The 27,366-nt window shown below is 39.8% G+C and overlaps 3 protein-coding genes across 6 annotated transcripts; 1 reads left to right on the top strand and 2 right to left on the bottom strand.

Annotated features, from left to right (window-relative positions):
* Positions 1–123: 123 nt before the first annotated feature.
* Positions 124–5,455, bottom strand: bub1bb (BUB1 mitotic checkpoint serine/threonine kinase Bb). 2 transcript variants are annotated; one of them, XM_057860131.1, is made up of 10 exons: positions 5,315–5,455; positions 3,308–3,470; positions 3,165–3,224; positions 2,938–3,082; positions 2,655–2,851; positions 2,352–2,518; positions 2,051–2,250; positions 1,865–1,962; positions 1,105–1,405; positions 124–769 (listed from the first exon to the last, which is right to left on the bottom strand). In XM_057860131.1, the coding sequence occupies exons 2-9, from the start codon at positions 3,448–3,450 to the stop codon at positions 1,123–1,125; spliced, it is 1,293 nt and encodes a 430-aa protein (XP_057716114.1). In that variant the 5' UTR covers positions 3,451–3,470; positions 5,315–5,455; the 3' UTR covers positions 124–769; positions 1,105–1,122. The 2 variants fall into 2 exon arrangements, with proteins under 2 accessions (XP_057716114.1, XP_057716113.1); XM_057860130.1 differs by having other exon boundaries at positions 124–1,405.
* zfyve19 (zinc finger, FYVE domain containing 19) lies at positions 5,437–15,825 on the top strand. Of its 3 annotated transcripts, none has more exons than XM_057860132.1 (11): positions 5,437–5,635; positions 5,736–5,857; positions 5,929–5,982; positions 6,055–6,215; positions 6,300–6,442; positions 6,508–6,616; positions 13,268–13,486; positions 13,600–13,676; positions 13,807–13,908; positions 13,991–14,160; positions 14,390–15,647. In XM_057860132.1, exons 1-11 carry the CDS (start codon positions 5,582–5,584, stop codon positions 14,466–14,468), a joined length of 1,290 nt encoding a protein of 429 aa, XP_057716115.1. In that variant the 5' UTR covers positions 5,437–5,581; the 3' UTR covers positions 14,469–15,647. The 3 variants fall into 3 exon arrangements, with proteins under 3 accessions (XP_057716115.1, XP_057716116.1, XP_057716117.1); XM_057860133.1 differs by having other exon boundaries at positions 5,490–5,635; positions 5,774–5,844; positions 14,390–15,823; XM_057860134.1 differs by having other exon boundaries at positions 5,560–5,635; positions 5,774–5,857; positions 14,390–15,825.
* ppp1r14d (protein phosphatase 1 regulatory inhibitor subunit 14D) lies at positions 15,620–24,899 on the bottom strand. Its single transcript, XM_057860136.1, has 4 exons — positions 24,461–24,899; positions 20,105–20,185; positions 16,138–16,170; positions 15,620–16,079 (listed from the first exon to the last, which is right to left on the bottom strand). The coding sequence occupies exons 1-4, from the start codon at positions 24,638–24,640 to the stop codon at positions 16,011–16,013; spliced, it is 363 nt and encodes a 120-aa protein (XP_057716119.1). The 5' UTR covers positions 24,641–24,899; the 3' UTR covers positions 15,620–16,010.
* Between the last annotated feature and the right edge of the window lie 2,467 nt (positions 24,900–27,366).

Raw genomic sequence — 27,366 nt, 5'->3', positions numbered from 1 at the left:
CAACAGGATGGCATCCACCAAGCGCAATTGATTTGTTTGTTCAAATCGTACCCAATTTTACAGTGAATTTAAACATAATTATTCTGGTTGTCCCGAATGGTGCATTAATGATACACAAAGTAATTGTCAATCGCCAGTTTTATTTAAGATGGTTTAAGACTCAACATTTCTAACACTTGAGCCGTTAAGAAACAACATATAAAAAAACAGAAGGTGTATAGGATCACATCACAAATGAACAGAGAAAAGTATTGGTAAATGCGGAGCTAGTACACGGTATAGTTTAACTCACTCTAAAACAGTAACATCCTAGGCATTTCAATGTGGTTTGTTGTATTTGACATGGCATTAATCTGCATTAACTGGAATTAAACAAATAAACATAAATGGCAATTAATGGCGTTGTTCTGAAATAAAAGGTAAACAAGTTCAAAATGAACTACGGCCACTGACACAGTATATCTCTACTCTACTGGCTAACTCAGAACATAAAGGCAACAATAAGTCAGCAATTAACGAAAACAGCCCTGAGACCCCCCACCCAAGGGAAAAAAATCTGTCTCCGAGTATTGATACGTATACATCCCTAAAATATACCCAAAGTAACAAATTCCATTGTGATCTGTCAATGAAAAACAGATGAGTAGCAATTGTTGTGTCTTCCACAGGGTCTGATTCAGTTTCTGATGAAGCGTCACCTCAGTAAGCTATGTAGCACGTTAACTGCTGACATCCAACTTACCCTGGTGTATTTTTCACGTTCAGAAAGCTATGCCATGTTGGAACAGAAAATGAGTTGACATGTTAAAATCCTGTAACAGTTAGAGATAAAAGTTTACCTTTCTCTTCATTTTAATCAATACTTTTGGTTTTGTGTATCTTATTATTGCTCTAAGTTATATAAGTAACCTAAGCAATGCAAAATATTTAGTTTTACTTTGCTTCTGGTAGCCAGCGATTTCAAAGATTATTCTCAATTGTAGATTCTTAGATATAGGATGGATGAATAAAAATATAAGAATATTTTAAAAAAAAAAAATTTTTTTTTTAAATCCTTCATTTTCATTTTGAAATATTGGATCTTGTGAGATTTTCATACTGTACTTCTGGTGAGTTGCCTCCTTATTTCATCTCAGGGTCAGTCGCTGGCTTGTCAAGGTAGCTGACCGCCTGCGAATTCTTCTTCTTGAAGTACAGTTCGGCACGCAGTTCTTCCAAGCTAAATTCAGTAGTACCGCTGAAGAGCAGCTCTTTACAGTACATGCTCTTTTCGAGCTCTTTGCCAGATTCGCCTTCTTTGTGCTGATGATGGTGCTCCAGCAGCCTTTTCAGAGGCGTTTCATCTCTGTGGGGCTTGCGTGCTGACAAAATGTTGTTCACTGTCGGGATGATCTTGCACGGTGTCCTGAGCGAGAGGTCGCACACAACAGAGGACAAAAGGAAGTCAAGGAGAAAAACTTGAAATGCAACAAACCCAATATTGAAATGTTGCAATATTTTCATTTGCTTAAAAATCATATTCTAATTGCATTATTTTTTAAATGCAAATGCTCAGCACACATTTTATTTTTTGCTAATTCGTCTTATACATTTACAATTGTGCATTACTGCATCTGACATCAAGATATTTACAGTAATTTTCAGTTAAATAATACGCCATACCCAAGTAGGCCAACAATGTTGACAGGATTGACCCGCTTGGATGTGGCATGAGATTGCAATCTGCTATTCCAACGCTAGATGACACTATATTGTACACTCCGCTAACAACTATTGTGTTGACTTCTTAACATGATGTCAATAAACTTACAAAATTAACAGTGTGGACTAATGTCCCCCTATAGATTCATTATCGCCGACTCACATTTTGGGAGTCTCATCTGACTCTTCAACAAATGGTTGGAAAGTGGGTTTTAGAGGAGGCAAAACCATTGTGCTTCCAAATGCGGACTTCTGGCGCATCTTGGATGTACAAAAACAATGGAAATTAAGGCAAAATTCATTATCGTGAATTCAAAATATATCAAAATGAAGTCAAATTTGACTCTACCTTAACATCACACCATTTTTCCACCTTTTTCTCATTTTCCTTTGCCCTGGAAGGAGGAGGAGCCAACCAAGGCTCAAATTTTGGTTCTGAAGGACCAGCGCTTACCTTATTCTCATCAAAGATCATCAGTTTCGTGTTGCTGGCATGACAGCTGCGTTCACCAATTGGACCAGCACGTAAACTCAGGCCCTTTGGGACACCTACACACATTGCAACATTAACACTCTCTTTACATGGAGAACTTTTTTGTACAAAAAGTCTATACATTGTGTTTGAATAGGATCTTTACTTGTGTGCTTACTTTTTATTGCTGGTCCAGTTCTGACGATAGGCACAATGCCTTTCTTCCCTCGTGTTTTGAGCTCAGCAAGAGAAACTCTCTCCGGTTGTCTTGGCTCGTAATCACTATCGCTATCACTATCATCGACTTTCTTTATTGCTTGCCGGGACACCCGAGCCTGCAGCAACCTAAGAACGCAGAATATTTGTCATCATATTTAATTTGTTGCACACAGTAGAGTGGTTAAATGAGTTCATGCATTGCAAGTGTCATTTACATCACATACAAAGCAAGTACATTACATAAAAGCGGGCAAATATCTACTTGTGAAACTGCTGTAGCTTGTCGAGAGGCTGAGCAAACATCTTGAATCCTTCTTGGAAGATCAAGTCTGCCTTGAGGAATTCGCCGCGGTTCTCCAGCTCCTCGGCCCAGGCAATGTAGAAGGATGCTCTGGTGGTCCCTATTCCCTGGGCTTTCATGTACCTATAAATGTCCAAGCGCTCCAAGCAGTGCCCTGCCTAACAAACACACCACCAATATTAGGTTTTAATATTGTAGAAGGTGATGAATGAGACAGCTTAAAGGTAAATATCTGAAGACGAACATATTTGATCCATAAGTCAACGTAGCGGGCATCGTTGTGATATTTCGTTTCGTCTGCGTAACGCGTCACAGCTTGCTCCAACAATGTGCTGAGATTGCTTTCCTTTCCTCCTTGAGGAAACATTTGCTCTGTCCATTTGATGTACCTGTTCATCAGAGAACCGGACGAAGAGCGTTAAATGAGCGCATGCAGTCACATCTTCACTGGACGAAACGTATTTAACGTACCGATCCCAAACATCAAGCGGGTCATCCCCATCGTAAAGACGCAATTCAGACTCAAAAGCCCTATGAAAAATGTAGTGTACTATTCACAAACTTCATAATAATTTTACAACAAATATTTAAGTTCTTGTTTTAGGCATTCATACTGTCTCTGTTGGAGAACTGCAGGGTTGAGGCCATCTTTGCTGTGACTGAGTGCCTGTAGTAAGGCTGACATATTTCTCCCACGTCTCAGAGGTTGAATGTTCTCTTTGCAGAGCTCCCATTCTACATCCTCCCCTTCTGCCATTGTTGAAAACAGCTGGTCACCTGGACATATAAATAATCGTACGGTATATATTGTATATGGTGGATAAACCAGACAAGGCTGAAAAAGCAGTTTCTGCTCTTGCACCCCTCCTTAAAATAGACTGTTGTATTTTAAGCCAAAAGAACTGTTGTGTTTGATAGAACAATATGTCTATAAGCTGCAATAGCAGATTCATTGCGCAATAAGCCCCCGAACTATTTTTAATTTTTCCGTTTTACCCTGGAGACCCCCGTTTACAGACACCGCGCAACCGCTTTTGTTTTAACCCAGCCATAAAAACAAGGTAAGTAATTATATTTACTATTTGAAATGTCTGTCATTTTTAGCTTAGAATTATCAATTAATGTCTAATATTTAGTTTAAAAAAAAAAACGACTTTAAAAAATTATACACTCACATATTTTAAACTTTTAAACAAGTTACGTCAAAATGAAAAAATTAGTGTCTGTAAATAAGTCACTGATATCTATGTCATATCCAGATAGCAGACAGACATTGAATAAACGTTGATTTTCCATCAAAATCATCAGTATGGTTGACATCAAAATTTTCAACGTCAAGTGACGTTGAAACAACGTTGTTGTATGGCATGTCAGGCGATGGCTTGGTTAACATTGTTTTATAGTTGATGAACTAATGTTGACAAATAGTTGATTTATGATTGACCGGGAAATATGATTGATAAGTGATTGAATTATGGATGAGCGGGCGTTTTGGTCGAAAACATAATATTTATTCAGCGTTGTTCCAAATGACATTTAAATTTGTAAGGATTTCAACGTTGAAACAACATTAATTGAGGGTGCAAAAGTCACGTTGATTCAACAATATAAGATCGACAGCGGAATGTTGATCAAACATCTTTTCAACGTCGGTCTGCTATCTGGGTAACTATCGCTTAGTTGATTTTTGTTGTTGTTGTTACTGTCACATTTCCCCCGATATTTTAGATGATAAATAATCGATCCAAACAAAGTTTAAAAAAAAAAAAAGTTTAAAAGTGTAAATATATGAAAATGAAAATCTCGATCACCCCTTGATGTCTGCAATTTCTGCATCGCAACCCTTGTTATATTACCATGTTTCACCCAGAAAATCCCCCCAAAATCCAGCTGCGGCCATTGACAGCCATGTCTTGACACTCGGTGATACATGCTACATTGAGTTTTTGGATCAAAGAGGTAAGTGCGCGATAATATCTTGTTAACATCATGGCATCTTTAATTATGCTCTCTCTCGTGCTCTCACCTCTAATTAGGGTTTTGATGTTTAGATTTTTTTTTTTTAAATATAAAAATGCCCTCTTGTTCAAAATTTTTATATCCCCAATAAAACTGAGATTTTAAGCTTCCAATGATGTATCACACATGCATATGGGACAATTTTGAAATTTGGCCAAATTGGGGGTGTCAGAGCGGAACTTCAAGTCACCTGAGTGTTTTCCGCCATATACATATTTTCTTAAAGAATCAATTTTAAGGTCATCACATCAAGAACTTCACAAAGACGTGTCCTCGACAGCCTCCATTGTTGATGGGGAAAAAACCAAAACGAGTCGGAATTAAAAATGAGAAAATAAGCTTAGCGTTACGTATGTAAATAAAAATGAATATCAGATAAAACAAACAATATACGATTTGAGCAACAAACAATAAATTTGGTGTTTCAACGTGCCATCATATCCCCCAGTAGAAGAAGCACTAAGCAAACATGTATGCACAGAAGATGGGTGCTAATAAGCTAGCCAGGTGAAACATGTTACAACTTGATACATATTACAGTTTCTGATCAAACATGGTCAGTAAACATGCTCTGTGAAATGAAATGTTTGGTTACCACTCACCAACTGCCTCGCGTGTGTCGATTGTCGAATATCAAGCTTCTTTTTTCAGTTAACGTCGTTACTGTTTTGAACGAGAACCGCTGACTGTTTGGTGAAAGCTCATTGGAAGAATCACAAACCGGATATAACGCAAAATGACAGATTCCGGAATTCTTCCTGTTTTGTATTGTAATAAGCGTCAATGGTAATGTTAATGCCTTAAAAGTTGTGCTGCCGCTCATATTTAATTTACCTTGCGGCATTTTCGTCAATTTGTAACTTAGCGACATGGATAATCGCTGCTATTGTTGTACCTCCAAGTTCGGTGTCTTTAAAAAAGAGGTAAGCAAGTCGTTTTCGTCTGGCGCGGGTTATTTTTGACAGTACCGCATTTCTTCAGTCAGTTTAACCATTACGTATTTTTGTCCATTATCTTTAATAGCTGGGTTGTAAAAATTGTGGACGCTCTTTCTGCTCCAGCTGCTTGACTTTTAATGCTGTGGTGCCGCGATATGGCAACGCCCAGCAGAAGGTCTGCAAGCAATGCCATGGTAATCTTACAAGGTATCTTATTCAATTGAATGTGAATTGCACGTGATTAGTGTCAGAACTTCACATTCTGCACAACTATACAGTGGGAAAACTCCAGACGATACAGGAAGATGGTCTCCCCCTGAAAACTACAAAAAGTGGGTTATCGTCACGTTTGTAAAGCAAATGATTTCCCAGGAAAATGTTTTCTTAAAGCAATTGTCCTACAGACGAGTCGCTGCATTTGAAGCCAAACAGCAAGGACAGAAGATGCAACCTCACACAGGGAGTGTACATTCTCAAGCAGGTCTCCCCCCTCCTAAGGGTCTAAGTAAGGACGATCAGGCAATTGCTGACAGGCTTCAAAAGCTGAAAGAAGACACCGCTCCAAGTATTATCATTTCCTATTTAGAATCAAGAGCAATTTACATGAAAATCATGTCACTTGCTAATGCTACATTTATGCCCTGAACAGAGTCCATCCCTTCTGAAAAAGAGATTGAAACTCGCCTCGCTGCCCTTAAAACTCCCAGCAAGCCGGTTCCTTCTTCGCAGGAGATGGAAGACCGGTTAGCGGCTTTAAAGGGACAGACTCCTTCTTCTCAAGCTCACCGATCAGTGAGCTCTAGCCGTCTTGCTATAATCACATACGCGTTTTTGTCTTACTGTGTTCCTCTCTTCAGTTCCCCCAGCCTCCAGATAACAGGACCCAGACCGAGCAAGCTAATGATCTTCTAACTCAGATGACAGAGGAAGTTGCCATTGACCATCAGTTTGACAATCCTGGATGCAGTAAGAAAAAACATTTGAACAAAGCATTTATACCATGAAACCGTAGTTTGTCAAATAGTGGCTTTTGGTCACCATGCCTCAAAAGTATGTGCCATTAATCCCCTTGAACAAATAAACTTAAAATCAGATGCCTCCTTTTCCTCCTCATAAATACAATATAACATATCTCCTACTAAGTGGTTGTAATTACTTTAATATACTACATACAGTGGGGCAAATAAGTATTTGGTCAACCACTAATTGTGCAAGTTCTCCCACTTGAAAATATTAGAGAGGTCTGTAATTGCCAACATCGGTAAACCTCAACCATCAGAGACAGAATGAAGGGGAAAAACTCAGAAAATCACATTGTTTGCTTTTTAAAAAATTTATATGCAAATCATGGTGGAAAATAAGTATTTGGTCAAGACCAAAAGTTTATCTCAATACTTTGTTGTGTACCCTTTGTTGGCAATAACGGAGGCCAAACGTTTTCTGTAACTCTTCACAAGCTTTTTACACACTGTTGCTGGTATTTTGGCCCATTCCTCCCTGCAGAGCTCCTCTAGAGCAGTGATGTTTTGGGGCTGTCATTGGGCAACACGAGCTTTCAACTCCCTCCACAGATTTTCTATGTGGTTGACATCTGGAGACTGGCTAGGCCACTCCAGGACCTTGAAATGCTTCTTACGTAGCCACTCCTTTGTTGCCCTGGCTGTGTGTTTGGGATCATTGTCATGCTGAAAGACCCAGCCACGTCTTCAATGCCCTTGCTGATGGAAGGAGATTTTTACTCAAAATCTCTCAATACATGGCCCCATTCATTCTTTCCTTTACGCAGCTCAATTGTCCTGGTCCCTTTGCATAAAAACAGCCCCAAAGCATGATGTTTCCACCCCCATGCTTCACAGTGGGTATGGTGTTCATGGATGCAATTCAGTATTCTTTCTCCTCCAAACACGAGAACCTGTGTTTCTACCAAAAAGTTTTATTTTGGTTTCATCTGACCATAACACATTCTCCCAGTCATCTTTTTGATCATCCAAATGCTCTCTAGCGAACCGCAGACAGGCCTGGATGTGTACTTTCTTCAGCAGAGGGACACGTCTGGCAGTGCAGGATTTGAGTCCCTGGCGGCGCATTGTGTCACTGATAGTAGCCTTTGTTACTGTGGTCCCAGCTCTCTGTAGTTCATTCACTAGGTCCCCCCGTGTGGTTCTGGGATTTTTGCTCATAGTTCTTGTTATCATTTTGACGCCACGGGGTGAGAACTTGCATGTAGCCCCAGATCGAGGGAGATTATCAGTGGTCTTGTATGTCTTCCATTTTCTAATAATTGCTCCCACAGTTGATTTCTTTACACCAAGCTTTTTACCTATTGCAGACTCCGTCTTCCCAGCCTGGTGCAGGTCTACAATTTTGTCTCTGGTGTCCTTCGACAGCTCTTTGGTCTTGGCCATAGTGGGGTTTGGCGTGTGACTGACTGAGGTTGTAGACAGGTGTCTTTTATACCGATAATAAGTTCAAACAGGTGCCATTAATACAGATAACGAGTGGGGCCTCGTTAGACCTCGTTAGAAGAAGTTAGACCTCTTTGACAGCCAGAAATCTTGCTTGTTTGCAGGTGACCAAATATTTATTTTTCACTCTAATTTGGAAATAAATTCTTTAAAAATCAAAAATGTGATTTTGTGGTTTTTTTTTTTCCACATTCTGTCATTCATGGTTGAGGTTTACCCATGTTGACAATTACAGGCCTCTCTAATCTTTTCAAGTAGGAGAACTTGCACAATTAGTGGTTGACTAAATACTTATTTGCCCCACTGTGTGTCACGGCAAAAATTGTACCTCTGCAAGATGAAGTTGGTACAGGAGCAAATTCTAGCTTGTAAAATTGAAGCCACGGAAGTGGTGGTCTACTCTCTGACCCTCATCTTTGTATCACCTCTCTCGGCGTCCGGCTAGAGCCCTGGCAGTGGATAGGAAACGCCATCATTTACACAATTACAATTTAGAAACACATTTAAACACCCCTGATGTAACTCATGAGGCCACATACCTTACAGGCATGCATCTAAGGCTAGGTTCATACCGCAAGTATTAATGCACAAATCCGATTTTTTTGTCATATCTGTTTTTTTGGGCGTGCCCGTTCAGACTGCCTTTGTCCATTGAGCCCGTTTAAGTATTATGCATGCGCACTAATTCGCAGTACAACACGCGCTGACCAAGAAGACCCGTATGCGCAAAAGCATCAAAACAAATGACAACACATGCTGACTGTCATCCGTCATTCCAGGGAGATCATATTTTGATTCCCAAAAAACAGGACACAAATAACAGACATAAATAATCCCCTTTTAGGCTAGTATTCAAAGTTTATATGGATCGATAGCATGCACGCATTGTCCGTGCATGTCACCTACACATACGGACAGTTTGCCCCGACTCTCGGCCGTGTAAGCAATCTTGAAATATTGCTCATATAGAGCAGAGAGAAAACCGACCATTCTCAGGCTTATCCTCAACCCATTTTTATTTTTTTATGACCGTTGTCAAGCCCTACCCTTCCCCAAAAGCCATGTTCAATGCAAGCTAGACGCTAATAACGCACAGCTGCACCACTACCGAACACCGTAGCGCCCTGTCTTTCTTGCTCTTTGATGACTTAATTGCTGCATGAATTCCAGTTTGGGAGACTTGACAGTTCAGACTGCCGCAACATTCTGCAAAAATGCGGCCCAGATCTGATTTAAACCACATACAAAAGTGACCCAGTTCGGATTTGAAATGGTCCACTTCCCTTCGACTTGACCGGTTCAGAGCATCAAGTTAATGCCTCACTCAATTCGAAAAAACACGAAAAAATCGGATTTATGCATTAAGACTTGCAGTATGAACCTAGCCTAACTCACAAATTCCACTGTATGTACAGTAATTACACCTTATGAAATTGGTTCCTGTACTTTTGCTTATGGTATTCCAAATTACAATGCTATTTATCTTTGGTAATAATTAGGGCTGTCAAAATTATCGCGTTAACGCGCAGTAATTATTTTTTAAAATTAATCACGTTAAAATATTTGACGCAATTAACGCACATGTCCCGCTCAGAAAGTATTCTGCCTTTTGGTAAGTTTTACAGCAAGGCTTTTTATGCTGTCCAACAGCGAACTCTTGGGGTCGCTTTGCGACATGGTTTATTGTTTTCTTAACCAGTTCATTATGGCTGCACGACGTCTCGGGCTGATAATGTTGTGCTTATATGATCCTTGGACAAGATTTGTCCGTAAGTATGGTTGTTGTAAAGAATGTACATATTATGTTAGTAAGCGAAATGTTATATTTTTTGTATGAGATGCTTTTTGTTTATGTTTAGTGAACCTGTATAGCGTGCTAAGCTAACGTTGTTGCTAATGCAATGCTTGTGTACTTTTATTTTGTAGTTTTACGACGGTCTGAAGAGGACAATGGTTTGAGGCCATTTTATTAATAAATCAGATGAAAAAGGAAGAAGAATTATTAAGGCGTCGTTCACTAGCTGTCTAGCTTTGGAAAAAGTAGACGCTTCGGAGTGAGGACAGCATAGACAGATTTAAATGACAGTAGAGTGAAATGCCCACTACAGTCCTTATGTACCGTATGTTGAATGTATATATCCATCTTGTGTCTTATCTTTCCATTCCAACAATTTATTTTACAGAATATATATATAATTTACAGAAAAATATGGCATATTTTATAGACGGTTTGAATTGCGATTAATTGCGATTAATTACGATTAATTAATTTTTAAGCTGTAATTAACTCGATTAAAAATTTTAATCGTTTGACAGCCCTAGTAATAATATGACAAACACATTGTGTAGGGGGCTATAATTGATTTATAGCAGTTGCATTCATTTCAGTAGGGAAAACAGAAAAAATGGTTATACAGGTAGTCGCCGGGTTACTACATACCCGACTTACGTGATTTCGACTTTACGACGTCGGAGTCTCGTCCGCCATTTTGTCTCTAGTTGCCATCTTATTTTTTATTTTATTAATATGACATATAACAATGTTTTGGATAGTTATTTTGAGATTTAGGGGGTATCAGTGTTGTTTTTGGCAGCCCTTTTAATTTTTGTTCTAGTCTTAGTCTTTTGAACGAAAATACTTATTAGTCTTAGTCGTATTTTAGTCATTTTAAATTGTGTTTGTCTTTGTCTAGTTTTAGTCGATGAAATCTCATACAAATTTCGTCTAGTCAACAGTTACTCATGTTTTCGTCTGTAAAATTCAAACGTTTTTGTCCAAAAATACATATAAAGGTTTACAACAATTTCGAATGAAAATAGACAGACAAGCGCATATTGTAGCGTCTACAAGGACAGCCCCAACCTGGTGAGAATAATACATTACACACTCAACAGGAAAAGTACACCATTTTCAATTAAACCCATCTGGAAGCCACAAACTGTGTGTAAACAAAAAAAAAAACATGTCCGAGCGTTTAACACGATTTTGTTTTGCTATTCGTAGAGTCTAGCCAGAAGTTGCAAGCAATCAGTATTTCCCAGTAATTGCTCATTTACTAAACAAAACAGCTGAAGTCAGCTATTAGCTAAATGTCATTTTTGCCAACTGGCTCTCTTCTAGACTTACTGACCAGAAAGCTAATGCTAACACGAATGCTGCGCTAACGCTAGGAGTTACAGTTAGCGTCTGATGATCACTCAGCACATTCCTTTAAAGGCTAAAGCAACCTTGCCTTACCAAGATAAGAAAACAAATCTTACCATGTTTCCAAACAAACAAGATGGAGAGCAGCCTAGCTTGAGACACATCCTAAACTCCAGTGAAGAGGGAGAGGTGCAGCACATGAGTGACATGACCCAAACACTGCCACGATGCAAGCTGATGTACGCGACGCACAATATGAAAATGTCACACATCTTGAACATATGACAGAAACTATTTTGCATTTTCGTCTCGTAGTTTTGTCAGACGAAAACTGGCATCGTTATGTTGTAGTCTCTTAAGCCAGGTTTTAGCTACTAATCGTGAAGTCATCATCATGAAAAAAATTGTTCGTCGCCAAAATATTTTCGTTATCGTCATTCTTGACGAAAACAACACTGGGGTATTTAGGTATACTTAAAGGGTTACTTGTGACATACACAGAAATTTGGGTTATGTCGCCAGCATAAGGAGGGACGGAACTCGTTCTTAACCCAGGGACTACCTGTATTAGGTACGAGCTTGACCATGCAACAAATTAAACATGTTAATGAAGCGACTACTTTACATTTATTGGAATGTGTATTACCTGAATCTCGGATTCAGGAGGAGCAGTGTGGTTTTCGTCCCGGCCGTGGAACAGTGGACCAGCTCTACACCCTCGGCAGGGTCCTCGAGGGTGCATGGGAGTTTGCCCAATCAGTCTACATGTGTTTTGTGGATCTGGAGAAGGCGTTCGACCGTGTGCCTCGGGTAGTCCTGTGGGGGGGTGCTCCGGGAGTACGGGGTACCGAGCCCCTTGGTAAGGGCTGTTCGGTCCCTGTACGACCGTTGTCAGAGTTTGGTCCGCATTGCCGGCAGTAAGTCGAATTCGTTCCCAGTGAGGGTTGGACTCCGCCAAGGCTGCCCTTTGTCACCGATTTTGTTCATAATTTTTATGGACAGAATTTCTAGGCGCAGCCGAAGCGTTGAGGGCATCCGGTTTGGTGACCTCAGCATTGAATCTTTGCTTTTTGCAGATGATGTGGTGCTGTTGGCTTCATCAAGCCGTGACCTCCAACTCTCACTGGACCGGTTCGCACCTGAGTGTGAAGCGGTTGGAATGAAGATCAGCACCTCCAAATCCGAGACCATGATCCTCAGTCGGGAAAAGGGTGGAGTGCCCTCTCCGGGTCGGGGATGGATCCTGCCCCAAGTGGAGGAGGACAAGTATCTTGGGGTCTTGTTCACGATTGACGGTAGGAGGGAGCGGGAGATCGACAGGCGAATCGGTGCAGCGTCTGCAGTAATGCGGACTCTGCACCGGTCCGTAGTGGTGAAGAAGGAGCTGAGCGGAAAGGCAAAGCTCTCGATTTACCAGTCGATCTACGTTCCTACCCTCACCTATGATCACGAGCTTTGAGTCGTGACCGAAAGAACAAGATCCCGGATACAAGCGGCCGGAATGAGTTTCCTCCGCAGGGTGTCCGGGCTCTCCCTTAGAGATAGGGTGAGAAGCTCAGTCATCCGGGAGGGACTCTGCGTCGAGCCGCTACTCCTCCACGTAGAGAGGAGCCAGCTGAGGTGGCTTCGGCATCTGGTTCGGATGCCTCCTGGACGTCTCCCCGGAGAGATGTTCCGGGCGTGTCCCACCGGCAGGAGGCCCCAGGGACGACCCAGGACACGCTGGAGAGACTATGTCTCTCGGCTGGCATGGGAACGCCTTGGGATCCCGCCGGAGGAGCTGGTTGAAATGGCTGGGGAGGGGGAAGTCTAGGCTTCCCTGTTAAAGCTGCTGCCCCCGCGACCCGATCCCGGAACAAGCGGAAGATAATGGATGGATGGATGGAATGTGTATTATTTAAATGTTTAAGATTGTATTATGCTGACTGAAATGCATGAATAAAGACCCCTGCTCCATTAAATACGCTATGATAAAGTACAGTTGATCTGATTATTGTTTTATGACAGGTGACGATGGACCAATGAATGATCTTAACAAAGGGCAGAACCAGACACTACAGAACAATATGGATGCAAACCAGGATTCAAGGAAGCAGTTTGAAAAGGAAGCAGCACAGTTGCTTGAAGAGGCCCGTGAGGAGCTGAAAAAGGATCATCATACAACGGAACAAATCATCAACATGGCCAAGAGGCTCGCCCAACTGAAAGGCCAGGACCCAGACGAAGGTTTGAAACAAACATTATTTGGACTTTGAAATGGAACTCTTGATCTGAATCTTCTGTAAACATGAACTTGAATATGTACACACTTTTCTTGAAAACAACTATGTCACTTTTAGTTAAGATGGAAGATTTCAAACGTCCCGATAGTGATGAGGAGACAGAGGATGAAGCCATAATGAGGGTATTAAAGCAGGTATGGGGTGTGTGAGTGTGGGTACTTGGATGACTCTGCCACTTCCATATAATGTACACATATTGATTTTGAGACCACTTAACAGTAGTAACATGCTTACATGGTGTAATTCACGTGTCTGTTGTTGCAGCTCTCTGAGGAAGCTGCACTCGACGAAGCCAGTGGCTACAACATACCTCTAGAACACAAAGGATCAAAAAACACAGAGAAGAAAAAGTCCTCGAAGAAGCCTGTATTAAACAATATTATACATTTTATTTGGAGTCTTTTAGAGCTGTCGTAATCATTAGTAATCTTTTTTTTTTATTTGACAGAGTCAAGCTCCAGCAGTCAAGGGTAGGACTCCATCAGCAGCTGTAAGCTCGGTGCATCTGCCGTCAGACAGTGATGATGATGAACTTCCGTGGTGTTGTATCTGTAACCACGATGCCACTCTCCGCTGTCACACCTGTGATGGGGACCTGTACTGTAACCGCTGCTTCAGGTAGCACAACGTGGTTTTGCTGTGATTTTAAAAAATAATAATTAAAAAAAAAAAAAACTTGAATGTTGACTCGCTTGAGCTAGAGCTAGACAATCTAGATGCATGTGATTGCGAATGCAGACCATGACCTAGATAAATTGGAGGCAAGCTGTTGCCATATTGCCAAGCAGCATGCTTATTAAGTATTTAGTGTTGTGAATTATATATCCACACCCTTTTTCATCCTCAGGGAAGGACACGATAAATATGACAGGAAGGAGCATCGCACCAGCAATTACACTGCACCTAAAAAGAAAAGGAAGTCCTGACGTTGACCCTGTGCCGATGCTGATGGCATCACGGTATAAAAATACACTTTTGCCATTAATGGAAGATTTAGCAACATTCATTCTTAATCTGAAACTGAATGTAGTTTTTGATTTAAAATAAACCAATAATTTGATAAATAATCTACATTGAAATCTTATATGTATGAAAGATCAATCTCATGTTATTCACAATATGTCAAAAAAATAGTGCTTGAGTAATGTTCATTTGAGTAAGCCTGCACTTTCTCAAGGTCAAGAAACTTTTTGTCACTTGTCCTACTTCCTGAACGCACAAAGGCTGTACGGTACTTTGCAGTTTGAGGAATTTAAAGATGGTAACATCACACACACAAAATGCAAATCATTGGGCTCTTCTAAGTTGATGTTCAACCTCGTACTATCAGCAATGGGGAGAAAACGCTCCACAGATTATGTATAAAAGGATTATTGAGGGTTTTGTTTTCAATTGGCAGGCACCTCAGCCACACACACTTGCAATCTACGTTTGGATGTGTGTCGAACATCACAGCATTGCCTTGCTTTTCCCTACATCTAATTTCATTATAGTGGCTGCTGCAGGTTTGTCTAAAATTTAGAAATGGTGGCATCTATTTATGTTAGTTTTTCAGTCAAGTAAAATCACTCTGTCAGGCAGGCACAGTTGGACGCAAGTGAAGAGTGTAGACTGCCTCTATAGTGGAAATTGGGGCGATCCAGGCAAATTACTGTAATGGACCCTGATGGAGCCAAAAGACTCTCATGTGTGACAGAGAGACCATCAGAGTGTAGTCTCATCAAGACACATCACTGTCTGGCCGACTGAGGAGGAACCATCATCACACTCCTCTGGGGCCTCCATTATGCTTTGTATGGAAGTCATTAATGTGTTTGCCATTTCTGGCAATGTTGTACACAGGCCACAGACAGGAAATGGAAGGGCATAATGGATGCATACTTAATGGAGCTTCCAGATGATGATTTTAGCTGTGTTTACTCCTAAACTTGACATGTCAACATCCCCTTTGGCTATCCCTGCCTTGCTGTAAAATAAATGTCACCAAATGACTTCCTGACTCACATCTTGTAGTCTTATTGTCTTGTAAAAATCACATCATTTTATAACCAGTGCTACTAGTTAGAATGTGTGTGGAATACATAATACCCGAAGATGTCAGTTCACTGACATTTCTTGTTCAATCAAATGTGGCTGAGTATTGAAAATGTCTTATTTTATTTTCATACAGCACTCATGGATCAAAATATATTTACATAAACAAGCAAACAAAAATGTACAGTATTAATGTGAGAAAAATATCTTGAGTAATAATATCATTTGAGGGAGACCTGATATTTAACAGTCCACAAATTCAAAGGAAAGTATTAATTTGATTGCTTTGGTGTCCATCTGTTGCTAACCTTGGGAGGCGGGTGGGAGGGGATCCTTGACGGTGTGGACCACACATACAGGCATCCAAATGGTAAACGTAGGGGATTGGAACCCGTAGGGGAATCCATTGTCTCATTTCTTCATTTGACCTAAAACTATTTCTTCAAAGGGCCTGACATTTTGCGTAGTCCTTTTATCCTGTAGAGCAGCCCATCGACAAAATCCTACGGAATAACAAAATGTCATGTGAAAGAACATTTTTTAAAAACGTTTTAAACTCACCTCTATTGGCTTTCTACATTCCTGCATCAACTCCTGAAAGCAGTAGAAGAAAAGGAAGAAATATTATGTTAGATATTTCCACTTTGCAGTCATAGGTGTCAGGACATTACTGCATTTAATGAATTAAGTAATTACCAGTGGGCCAGAAGGTGTATGGATTAGAAGAACTTCACGACCCTAAAATCACCACTATCAAACAGTTGCCATTTTCTACACACGGATAAAGAGATGTGCATAGGGCCCCAAATGGTCTAAGCGGCACCATAACAAGTATGTTCTGTTGTTGTTTTTTCTGCAGCCTACACGCTCCCATGCCATGCCTCAGAGAGTAAATCATCTGGCTGATAGTTTGCTTTCTCATTGCTCACTCCTCTCATTATGTCATCGCAGCATTGTTTCACTGGGTGCATAACAGGTTCCCTGCTTCAGCCCCGCCACTCTTTGCAATTTTAAATATTTTCGGGTGAATAGAGTAGGGGAAATATTTAGTGATAAGATTAAAAAACATAGACATCTACGTTATAAACGGAATAAAAAAGGGGGGGATAGTAAGTGATGAGCTCGTGCCTCACTCACAGTTGTAAGGTTACTTGTTGCAGCTGCAAAGCAATACAGTTTAAAGGTAATTAATGCTCCTAAGATGTCACTTTCTCTAAATCACATGACAGCAAAAAAATAAATAAAAATCTGAAGATAGTGATAGTCAATAGATTCACCATTATTGGGCTAATTCTTCTAAATGATCATAGTTGTATCCAAGGGCTTAGGTTGGTCTCAACAATAGTAGGGACAATATAACAGCATAACCTGCATGTACACTTTTTGCGAGGGACGGGACATTCATAGGACAGAAAACAGATTGGGAGAACGGGTCAGGGCTACATTCCTCACAAATATGAACCTTTTTAATTGATATGCGAATGACCATAAAAATGAAAATTGGGGAGAAGGGGGTAAACCTCGGTTTACTACATTTCTCACAGTTTAATTAACGTTAACAGCAAAACACACAAACGCACTTCTCTCAAAGCAGCTTCCTACTTTTATTATTATTTTAATTAGTGTTGTGTACCCCACCTCAACAACATTGACGTGGCTGCTGCTGCTGGCCGAAAAAAAAAAAAAAAACTTCTAATATCCCTCTTCTCCGAATGGGTGGAGCAAGCGGCATGGTGTCAACATGTTGCATTTCTATCAGGGTTAGGAGAGCGTGTGTGTGTGTAGGAGTTAAGTCATCAGCCAATCGAACGTGCATTTGAGGGTAAAAAAGTGGACTGGCACATTCAGCAATTGAAAAGGGGAAAATGTAAATCTGAACATAATGTAAATAATAGGGTCAATTGTATCTTTTCAACATATAGGAAGACAATCTAAATTATCCATATAACTGAAGTCATTATACAGTGGGGCAAATAAGTATTTAGACAACCACTGATTGTGCAAGCTCTCCCACTTGAAAATATTAGAGAGGCCTGTAATTGTCAACATGGGTAAATCTCAACCATGAGAGACAGAATGTGGGGGGGGGGGGGAACAGAAAATCACATTGTTTAATTTTTAAAGAATTTATTTACAAATCATGGTGGAAAATAAATATTTGGTCAATACCAAAAGTTCATCTCAATACTTTGTTATGTACCATTTGTTGGCAATAACGGAGGCCAAACGTTTTCTGTAACTCTTCACAAGGTTTTCATACACTGTTGCTGGTATTTTGGCCCATTCCTCCATGCAGATCTCCTCTAGAGCAGTGATGTTTTGGGGCTGTCGTTGGGCAACACGGACTTTCAACTCCCTCCACAGATTTTCTATGGGGTTGAGATTCTGTTGCCCTGGCTATGTGTTTGGGATCATTGTCATGCTGATAGACCCAACTACGTCTCATCTTCAATGCGCTTGCTGATGGGAGGAGATTTTCACTCAAAATCTCTCGATACATAGCCCCATTCATTCTTTCCTTTACACAGATCAGTCGTCCTGGTCCCTTTGCAGAAAAACAGCCCCAAAGCATGATGTTTCCACCCCTATGCTTCACAGTGGGTATGGTGTTCTTTGGATGCAATCCAGAATTCTTTCTCCTCCAAACACGAGAACCTGTGTTTCTACCAAAAAGTTCTATTTTGGTTTCATCTGACCATAACACATTCTCCCAGTCCTCTTCTGGATCTTTCAAATGCTCTCTAGCGAACCACAAACGGGCCTGGACGTGTACTGGCTTCAGCAGGGGGGACACGTCTGGCAGTTCAGGATTTTAGTCCCTGGCGGAGCATTGTGTTACTGATAGTAGCCTTTGTTACTGTGGTCCCAGCTCTCTGTAGGTCATTCACTGGGTCCCCCCGTGTGGTTCTGGGATTTTTCCTCACCGTTCTTGTTATCATTTTGACGCCACGGGGTGAGATCTTGCATGGAGCCCCAGATTGAGAGAGATTATCAGTGTTCTTGTATGTCTTCCATTTTCTAATAATTGCTCCCACAGTTGATTTCTTTACACCAAGCGTTTTACCTATTGCAGATTCAGTCTTCCCAGCCTGGTGAGGGTCTACAATTTTTTTCTCTGGTGTCCTTCGACAGCTCTTTGGTCTTGGCCATAGTGGAGTTTGAAGTGTGACTGACTGAAGTTGTGGACAGGTGTCTTTTATACCGATACTGAGTTAAAACAGGTGTCATTAATACAGGTAACGAGTGGAGCCTCGTTAGAAGAAGTTAGACCTCTTTGACAGCCAGAAATCTTGCTTGTTTGTAGTTGACCAAATATTTGTTCTCCACTCTAATTTGGAAATAAATTCTTTTAAAAAATCAAACACTGTGATTTTCTGTTTTTTACTTCCACATTCTGTCTCTCATGTTTGAGGTTTACCCATGTTGACAATTACAGGCCTCTCTAATCTTTTCAAGTAGGAGTACTTGCACTATTGGTGGTTGACTAAATACTTATTTGCCCCACTGTATAATGCAAATAACGTTTCTTAAAAGTTAGTGAGGACAGTTTGGGCATCTTGAAAAGTTGGTAGTGTTATGTCCCTACCGTCCCTATGTAAACCTGCACCTTTGGTTGTATGACTGTTTTTCTCATTTGAAAAAACGAATGAAAATACACAAATTTCTATCCATCATATAAACACAAAGATAGTATAGCTTTATATTTGAGGTGACATTTTGTTGAAAATGAGTAGCCTATCGTAACATTCTTAATATTTACTTAATTTTCAAAAATCTGCTCTCATTCGAGAATTTACAAAGTGCGTGGTTAAATTTGATATGCAGACATGCATAGAAAGAGAACAAAACAAGAGTTGGAAATGAACAAACACTCTGAACTTACTATGTTGTAAAATACATAAGGGGTGGAATAAATACCGTACAATTAAGAGGCATTTTTAGTTAGACAATGACCTTGTTAAATACCAGAATATACATTTATGTAATTTAATTGTTAAAAATGTTACTTGAAAATTCAAAGCAATACAAAAAATTGTGGGTATTTCAATCAGTGATTGATAATAAAGCCAGAAACAAGTAATTATGTTTTCTTTTTCTCGTGACTTTGTGAGGTAAATAGGACATGGGGCATCATTTGACTTTTCATCTTAGGGCACCCTAAAGGGTAGCAGCGAATGTTTGCCATCAAACCATACTTTAAGTCAATAATTATTTCAAATGTTGCAACACTGCAACATTTCTGCTGTAAGTGTTATAGCAGCTTGTATCCCACAAAACAAAATGTGTGATTAACCCATGTCGGGAGTAGACGTCTAAATCTTTTCTTTCTTGAATCACCTGCAGTGATCATTTACTGACAGCCTCTCCCAGGTCAAATAGATAGGATGTCTATGGCTGTAAATAGTAGCAAATGAATTAAGTGAAATAGCAACCAAGTGTGATCCATGTGTCTGAAAATTGGACTCTCTCTGTGCTGAACTCATATTGAAATCCATTTTCCATAACATTGTCAACATGAAATGAGTACCTGTACTCGAATTCTTTGCCCTTCATCTGATAACTCCAGGAGCTCATCTATGTCAATCTCCAACTCTGGGATGTCTTCTTCCTACAAGAGCCCAAATAAAACAATAAATCAAGAAAATTTGCTTCGGAAGCTCTATTTCCTATTCCTCTGTTACCCACATTTGCACGACACAAAAGCTCACGGGGACAGTACATTCCATCCTAAATCCCAGTGAAAAGACTCTCCACACCAGTGAGCAGTCACTCAGATGGAAAATATTGTAAAATAGAGCAGCGACATTCCCACTGTGCCTGTTAACCAGAGACACGAACGTAGTTACAACTATTACTTTTTTTTTTTTTTTTTTAAGAATTAAACAATTACCAATTAAGGCTATAAAACAAACATTATTACATGCATATGCCATCTTCACAACTTTATGACTTTAAATGTTTCCTGGGAGGAAACCTGACCACCCGAATACCCAGACTCAGCAGGTACACTCATATTTGACAGGGTAGTTTGCTTTTCCAGTGCAATATTTTCTGGTTGAAAAGGTTTCATTGTCGGTGAACATTGTGCTTGGGCAATTCTCTGGATGATGAGAGAGCTAATCAATATGAAGTGCTGAGTGGTGGAGTGGATGGACCCTCCTGCTATGTCCCCAGTGCCCCTTCTAATTGAAATATGTTGCCAGGATGGACTCCATGTTATTCTGCTTAGCTCTGCAGGTCTTTTATTATTATTATTACTTTAGTTAATGGTGCTCATATCTGTTTAGCGTGGAGTTTGTGTTTTACCTGCCCAGTTTTTATTTTAACTGTATAGCCTACAGAAGTTGTTGTAGGTGTTGTTTTTACTAATGATCTAATAATTTGTAGTTGTAGCTTTGCATGCTGTTTATCTCCCAATGCTGAAAAGAGTGTGATTCCTAATAGTCACTACTTTAGCTTTTTAAAATCAATCTAGGCAATGATTTAAAACATTCTGTGGAATAATTATGAAAAATAACTTCATTGCAACAGGTTAGCAATGGCAGATCAGTTTGGGAAGGGAAAAAAATCCTCAAAATAAATTGGCAGCAGACTTAGTCCCACAGTGTGCAAGGAGAATAAAATGTTTTTCTTTGACCTTTCTAACTCACCACTGCTCAGTGTTGCCGATTTCCCTTCAGTGTAAAAGGAATTACTGTACATTTTAAAGAGGCCATTGAGCCGTATCTCAACGTTGCAGTTCCCAGCAGCATTTTTTTGCAGAAGAAGGCAATAAAATGAACGTTAGAGCTAATATTAGAATTTATGAACATCAAAGTCTCTGCTTCAGAAAGCAACAATTATGCTGTCAACATAATCAGATGAGTTCTGACTTGGCTGCTGTTTTGTCCCTTCTACTTGAAACACGATTACTGAACAACTGGACTTATCATGGCCCATAGTGGATAAACATGAAGGCACTCTGTATAGAGCAGTACTTCTCCAATAGTGGAGCGCAACCCCCCAGGGGGGAGCAGAGCGATGCCGGGGGTGGCGCATGTGACCTCGGGGAACATACTTTTTTGCAGTATAATTGCACATCCACTCAGTGGGTGGCAGTGGCGCTCTCATTTTCAGAGTGTGCACAGTATTTTGAACCAAAGAGCACAAAGCAAAGAGCACTGGAGATATGAAGAGCTAAGACAAGGAAATATGACTAAGCGTATGTAGCGTTTGGCTTCTGGCTTTGACTTTTAATACAGTGGGGGATGAGGAATTGTGTTTAAAAATGTTTGCAGCGAACAGCAGGAAGCTAAATCAATTAAGACGTCACTTAAAGACATTAGACCCCAATCACATGGAAAAGCCGCTTGTTTTCTTTTCAGCGAAAACATGCCGAAAATTGCCAACTATCGTTCCATTTTGTCAGTGGAACATCAGTAAACCAGCGAGCACTGTTAGCATCATAGAAGGTGGCATACCAAGTTGCTCTGTGCAAAATAACCCCACATCATAGCAAAGGAGCTGATACTGCCTGCAGCAAAAATAAAAACTGTCTCTCTGTCCAATGACGCTGTCGTTTTTGTTCTATTAATTTTTGTTTTTTCGGTCAAATTGTTTGGCATATTGTCCTCATGAGTTAATTTTGCTAACCAATTTAAAATTATTATTACTTATTGATTTTAATACATTTTATTTTTCAGTATCAAATGGTCAAAAATGTACCTTGAATGTATTTTTACAGTTTAAGTCTTTTATGTTACAAACAGAACAATGTTAATAAAGTTATACTTTATTGTACGTTGATCTATATTACATTTTTTTTCCTTTAATATAAAAAGGTAACAATATAAAGCAGACGTGTACTTATAATAATAATAATTTTATTGACAAATGATACTATTTAGAGTGGCGGCAGAGAGTTGGGATGGCATGAAACGTTTACGTCTTCCTGGGGGGTCGTAACAGGAAAAAAATGAGAAGCACTGGTATAGAGGAATACAAAATAAAACTCCACCAGACAAAACACACTATGTTTTCAACATCCTTGATAACCAGGAAACCATGCCCAGGAAACCAAACACCATCAATGAAAATGACAACATGAGTTCAAATTATCAGACTCTTCTTGCTTTTCCTGTTAGAGAGCCAGACAGTAAAAGATAATTGCTGCAAACTCGACCAACATCAATGCATTAAAATGATTACACAGGATAATAGATGGGTAATATAACAACTATAGTTCACTTTATAAAAAGGAATAAAACAAGGCGATCAAATAAAAGTCGATGACCAGAAGTTTTATCTGTCAGTATTCATGTCAGTTAACTTGCCCTTATTGATTTATGCACTTTATGAATGTAGTGTGAAGCACCACTGACAGCCTACAAATACAGTCCTAAATGCGGGTAGTTTCCATTTATTCAGATGACTGAAGAAACATTCTATCAGGTTTACTATTTCTCCAAAGGTGTGAAGTTTGCAAAGAAGCTGGCCAAGGCAGCGCTTGCATAAATTAGAGATGCGGTTAAATTATTTAGACAGCAATGCAAAGGACTGTTGGTAAAAGCTTCCAAGCGGAATTTCTGACCAACAGTCCCTTGAGACGATGCAAATTGTGTAATAAACCCAGGCATAATCCTGTGAACATAGATGGTCAGTGCCTATATTTGTATTATTTTAGTATCCCAAAATGATTTACTGTAAGAAATTAGGGATGAATCAGAAATTTGTTTCCTCATTTACCCTAATGAATATGGATGCATATGTGGATTCTATGACTGAGTTTTTGTATATAAAGAGGGTAAAGAAGGACAGATTGTAGCCTGTAAAATGAAATAATGAGCTATTTGTGGTCTAAAGCAAGGAACCATCAATGAATAATGATTTGCAATATCATGACTCAAAAAATGTCATCATCTTAAAGAGGAAATGCAGTTCATCTCCTGCTGATATGTACAATAATAAACCGTTATCTGACCAGCTAATTAGATAGTAAATGTAAGGGCTCTGTGCAATTATTATTGAAAGATGAAGTGTGCACAGAAAGCTGGAACAGAGTAGTATGGAAGCAAATACTGTAGGTGGAAATACATGATTGTAATTTAGGGGTATTGTCATAAGCCCCATAAATGTGAAAAGTGATGTTTGAGTACATGGGATATTTGACTTTGACAGTGATGGTGCAGTTCAGACGAGGGGCCTTCGCTCAGTAATCTAGAGACTGTGGAGGGCATTGATGGGCTTCTTTCCATGTATTTTACATTGCTAAAACACTTTCATTTGGATTGTTCAGCAAATTAAAAAAAAAAACAACAACAACAAAAAACATGTTAGCTCTCCCTATTAGCACTGAAAATATAAATGTCTTCTTACCAGTCGAAATGCCAAGACCATGCACATGGTCTCCTTCTTGTACATCATGTGCTAGTCTCTGCCTGGGCAATGTTGTTATCAGTCTGCATCGTCATCCCATGTTAGCCAAAAGGCATCCCTCTTCCCACTGTGCTGAGCTACCTCATGTGGGAAATGAGACATCTGTTGCCATCGTTTCTCTTTGAGGGAATCTATTGCCAAACAATGTGACATAATTGGACTGTACCACACTGTGGGAGTGCAGATGATGTGGATTGCCTTTCTTTATATTGCTGTAAATACAAGGAGCAATTGTGTATTTGTTTCTTAGTTATTTATGGTTAGAATTCAACATCATGTCCCTTTAAACCGGTTTTACTTCAATATTGGAACACTGCCAGTTGCTCAGTGCATCTACAAGTATAAGGCAATCTCACATGCATTTATGTCAATGTACGTATATAGGGGATACACGGTAGCTCACACCTTTGCTATAGGTGTGTGTGTGTTTGCATGTGTGTGTATGTGTCCATGATCCCCCACCCCCTACCTCACAGTCAAAGAGCAGGTGCAGCTGTTCATCTATCCACTCCTCAATGTCCAGCCGCCTCTGCAGGTCTTTGCGGTTGTACTTGACGGTCAGCTTGCCAAGCTTGCGGTGACCCGGTTGGTCGACTTTGCCCGTGGACTGAAACATCACTCTGGACTGGGTGTTCGCCTCTGACGCCATGGCTGCCACGGCCTTGGGTAAATCGTGGAAACAAACCCAGTGCTCTCTGTCAGGCACGCACACACAAGCAGTCAGTCAAAGGCTCTGGCCCATCTATCTATGCGTATGATTTCCTGGTCCTGTATTCAATGTCTCCCTCCTCTGTAACACTGACTCACACTGGTTGTCCCTCTCTCTCTTTCTCTGTGAAGCTCTCCTTCTCGCCTCCTCTTGCAACACCCACTGCCTGCACTATGAGGACGATGGTAATGAGATATGCCTCTGTGCGTGCATGTGTGCGTGGGTGCGCATGTGTAAGCCACTTATATGATAGGGTGTGTGCTTGTTGTTTGTGTGTGTGGCAGGTAGTGGAAGAGCATAGGTCAGTCACAGCGATAAAGACCCAAGCGACATGTCTGTAAATCAGCAAAGAGCAACAAACTGTTTCTGATTCCAGCACTGGTATTACAAATATCTGTCCTGTTTTCTTAAATCTTAATATTTAATTCAATTTGAATAAAACATTATTTTACTGTATGCAAAATCTTGATTCTTACTTTGTTCCTCCAGCGTGATGATGACATGCTCTTTCTCAGTAGCATAAATAATCAGCCGTACATTCAATAATCTTTGAAGTCAATTTGGCCTCCTTGTTTGTCAGTAATACAAAATGTAACATAAAACCTTTTATGGTTACTTAATGGCCGTAAAATATACAAAGGTAAATGTTAGTACTCTTGTCTTATGGGAATATTAACTTACAATGGTCATATAAAGATAAACTTCATAATATTTTGTATAATGCTTGATGCTGTTTAAGGTCATGCTTGAGCCTTTTTCGGTTTATTTTGGTCAGGCACACCAGACCGGTCACTGATTAATCGCAGAGAACATTTCACACGCTTGACAAATGTAGCTGGGTGCCTCTATAACATGTTGGGGAGGAGATTTAGGTGTTATGCAGCCATGATGACCAATGCGGGTTTTTCTAACTTGGTGTTAAAGATACACAGTTTAAATTGTAATCATTTAATTAAAGAAACAAAAACAAACAATAGTCACAAAAATATTTTTTAACTTATAAAAGTAATAATTAATTATTAATTAATTAATGAAAATCAGCCATTGCTGTTCCAGGGCAATAGGGCAATGATGTTTGATGAAGTTTGAAATTGTGTATATTATAGTGTTTTGGGATTATAGTTTGTGGCATATGAACATTTTAAGCTATTAATATTGGCAATTCTGAACATTATTGGAAGGTTTCACTTTTTTTTTAAAAATGCAATTTGAAATATGGCAGGGTTCCACCATTCTTCATCGTAATTTATTGTAATATATCTGTACCTTGGAATTCCAAAAGCAAGGTTCGCACCTTTATCAACTCTAACATCATGTTTCCTAAAATGTGAGACAGCCTGCATGATAAGCGATAGAAAAAGCAAAAATAATAATAATAATACAGTAATTGTTTCAGTATTTAGCAACTAATTAAATGGCAACAATTGACGGTGATACTTTGGAGTGCAATATTTTACTTTTTAGAAGGACCTTGCTTCAAGATGACTCGCTAGAATAGTCACTGAACCTGGATTTGGATTTCTTTAGGAAAGTGTGTGTGTGTGTGTGGGGGGGGGGGGGGGGGGGCATTACGGAGGATACCAGATAATATTCCAGAAGGAAGTCAATTTTCCATCTACTACGACGTGTCTATTTGCCAACTATTTGAAATGATATGAAATCTTGAGTATTTTGTTGGGGGTACCTAAGCACTGTGAGCTGTTTAAGAATTTGTGAGCAATATAATGCAACAGTGGAAATGTAAAATAAACAATAATAATTAAAAAAAAAAAAAAGATAAAATTAAAATCATAATAAGTAGTGGTTGATGAAAGTTGGTAGGCGATAGTGTTTGGTGTGTTGTCCTCTAGCTTCTCCCAGAGGACAGTACTTGAAATAGCAGGAGACCCAAAGGCAATTTACTACTTCAAGCATGGGAAGATTCTTCATTACAAGCTGGCTTTACTTCCATTTGGATGTCTTACATTAACCACAGCAAATGAAAAAGCAATTCATTTTGTCATTTTAAAATACTTTACTTGCAGTTTCATCTTTGTTGTTTTTAAGTGCTTTGTATCTACATGGATGGCATGGAAGCTAACTACAAATTGTGGCATGAGGCCAAAGTTACCTGTTTGGCCGAGGGAGCCCACCTGTTTATCATCCAGAACATGAGGATGAAGCACTCTCTTTTCACAGGTTGAAGCCTGTCAAGTCACCACTCAAGCAGTTGTTCTTCTTCTTCCTCTAAATAAATTTGATTTGATTCTTCTTTGATGCGCGACTCCCTCGTCATTCATGAACTGGTCATCTTGAAAGAGAGTATGTATGCTGCATGTGCACAGTATCTTCCGATTATCGGAGCCTGTATTTTTCTTTTTTGCATCACGGTTGATTAATTAATTGTAGACTTATTCTTGCTGTGGGTTACAAGTCAACCAGAAGAGGGCATCCTTTAGTCTGTAGTAGCACCCTATTTTGTATATGGGCTGATTAATTATTTACAGACTTATTGTTGCTGTATATTATAAATTAGGCAGTAGTCAGTAGCCTTCAGCCTGTAGTAGCACATTAGTGCTTTCTTTGTTCATTTCTTTGGTAAAGAAAATACAGGTCGAGTAGAAGGAGCGAGGAAAACTAGACCGACCCAAATGCATGTAATCAAGGAAAGTGAAGAGGTGTGAGTT

Source organism: Corythoichthys intestinalis, chromosome 15 (genome assembly GCF_030265065.1).
Source record: "Corythoichthys intestinalis isolate RoL2023-P3 chromosome 15, ASM3026506v1, whole genome shotgun sequence".
Lineage (NCBI taxonomy): Eukaryota > Metazoa > Chordata > Actinopteri > Syngnathiformes > Syngnathidae > Corythoichthys > Corythoichthys intestinalis.
This window is presented reverse-complemented; position numbering and strand designations above follow the sequence as displayed.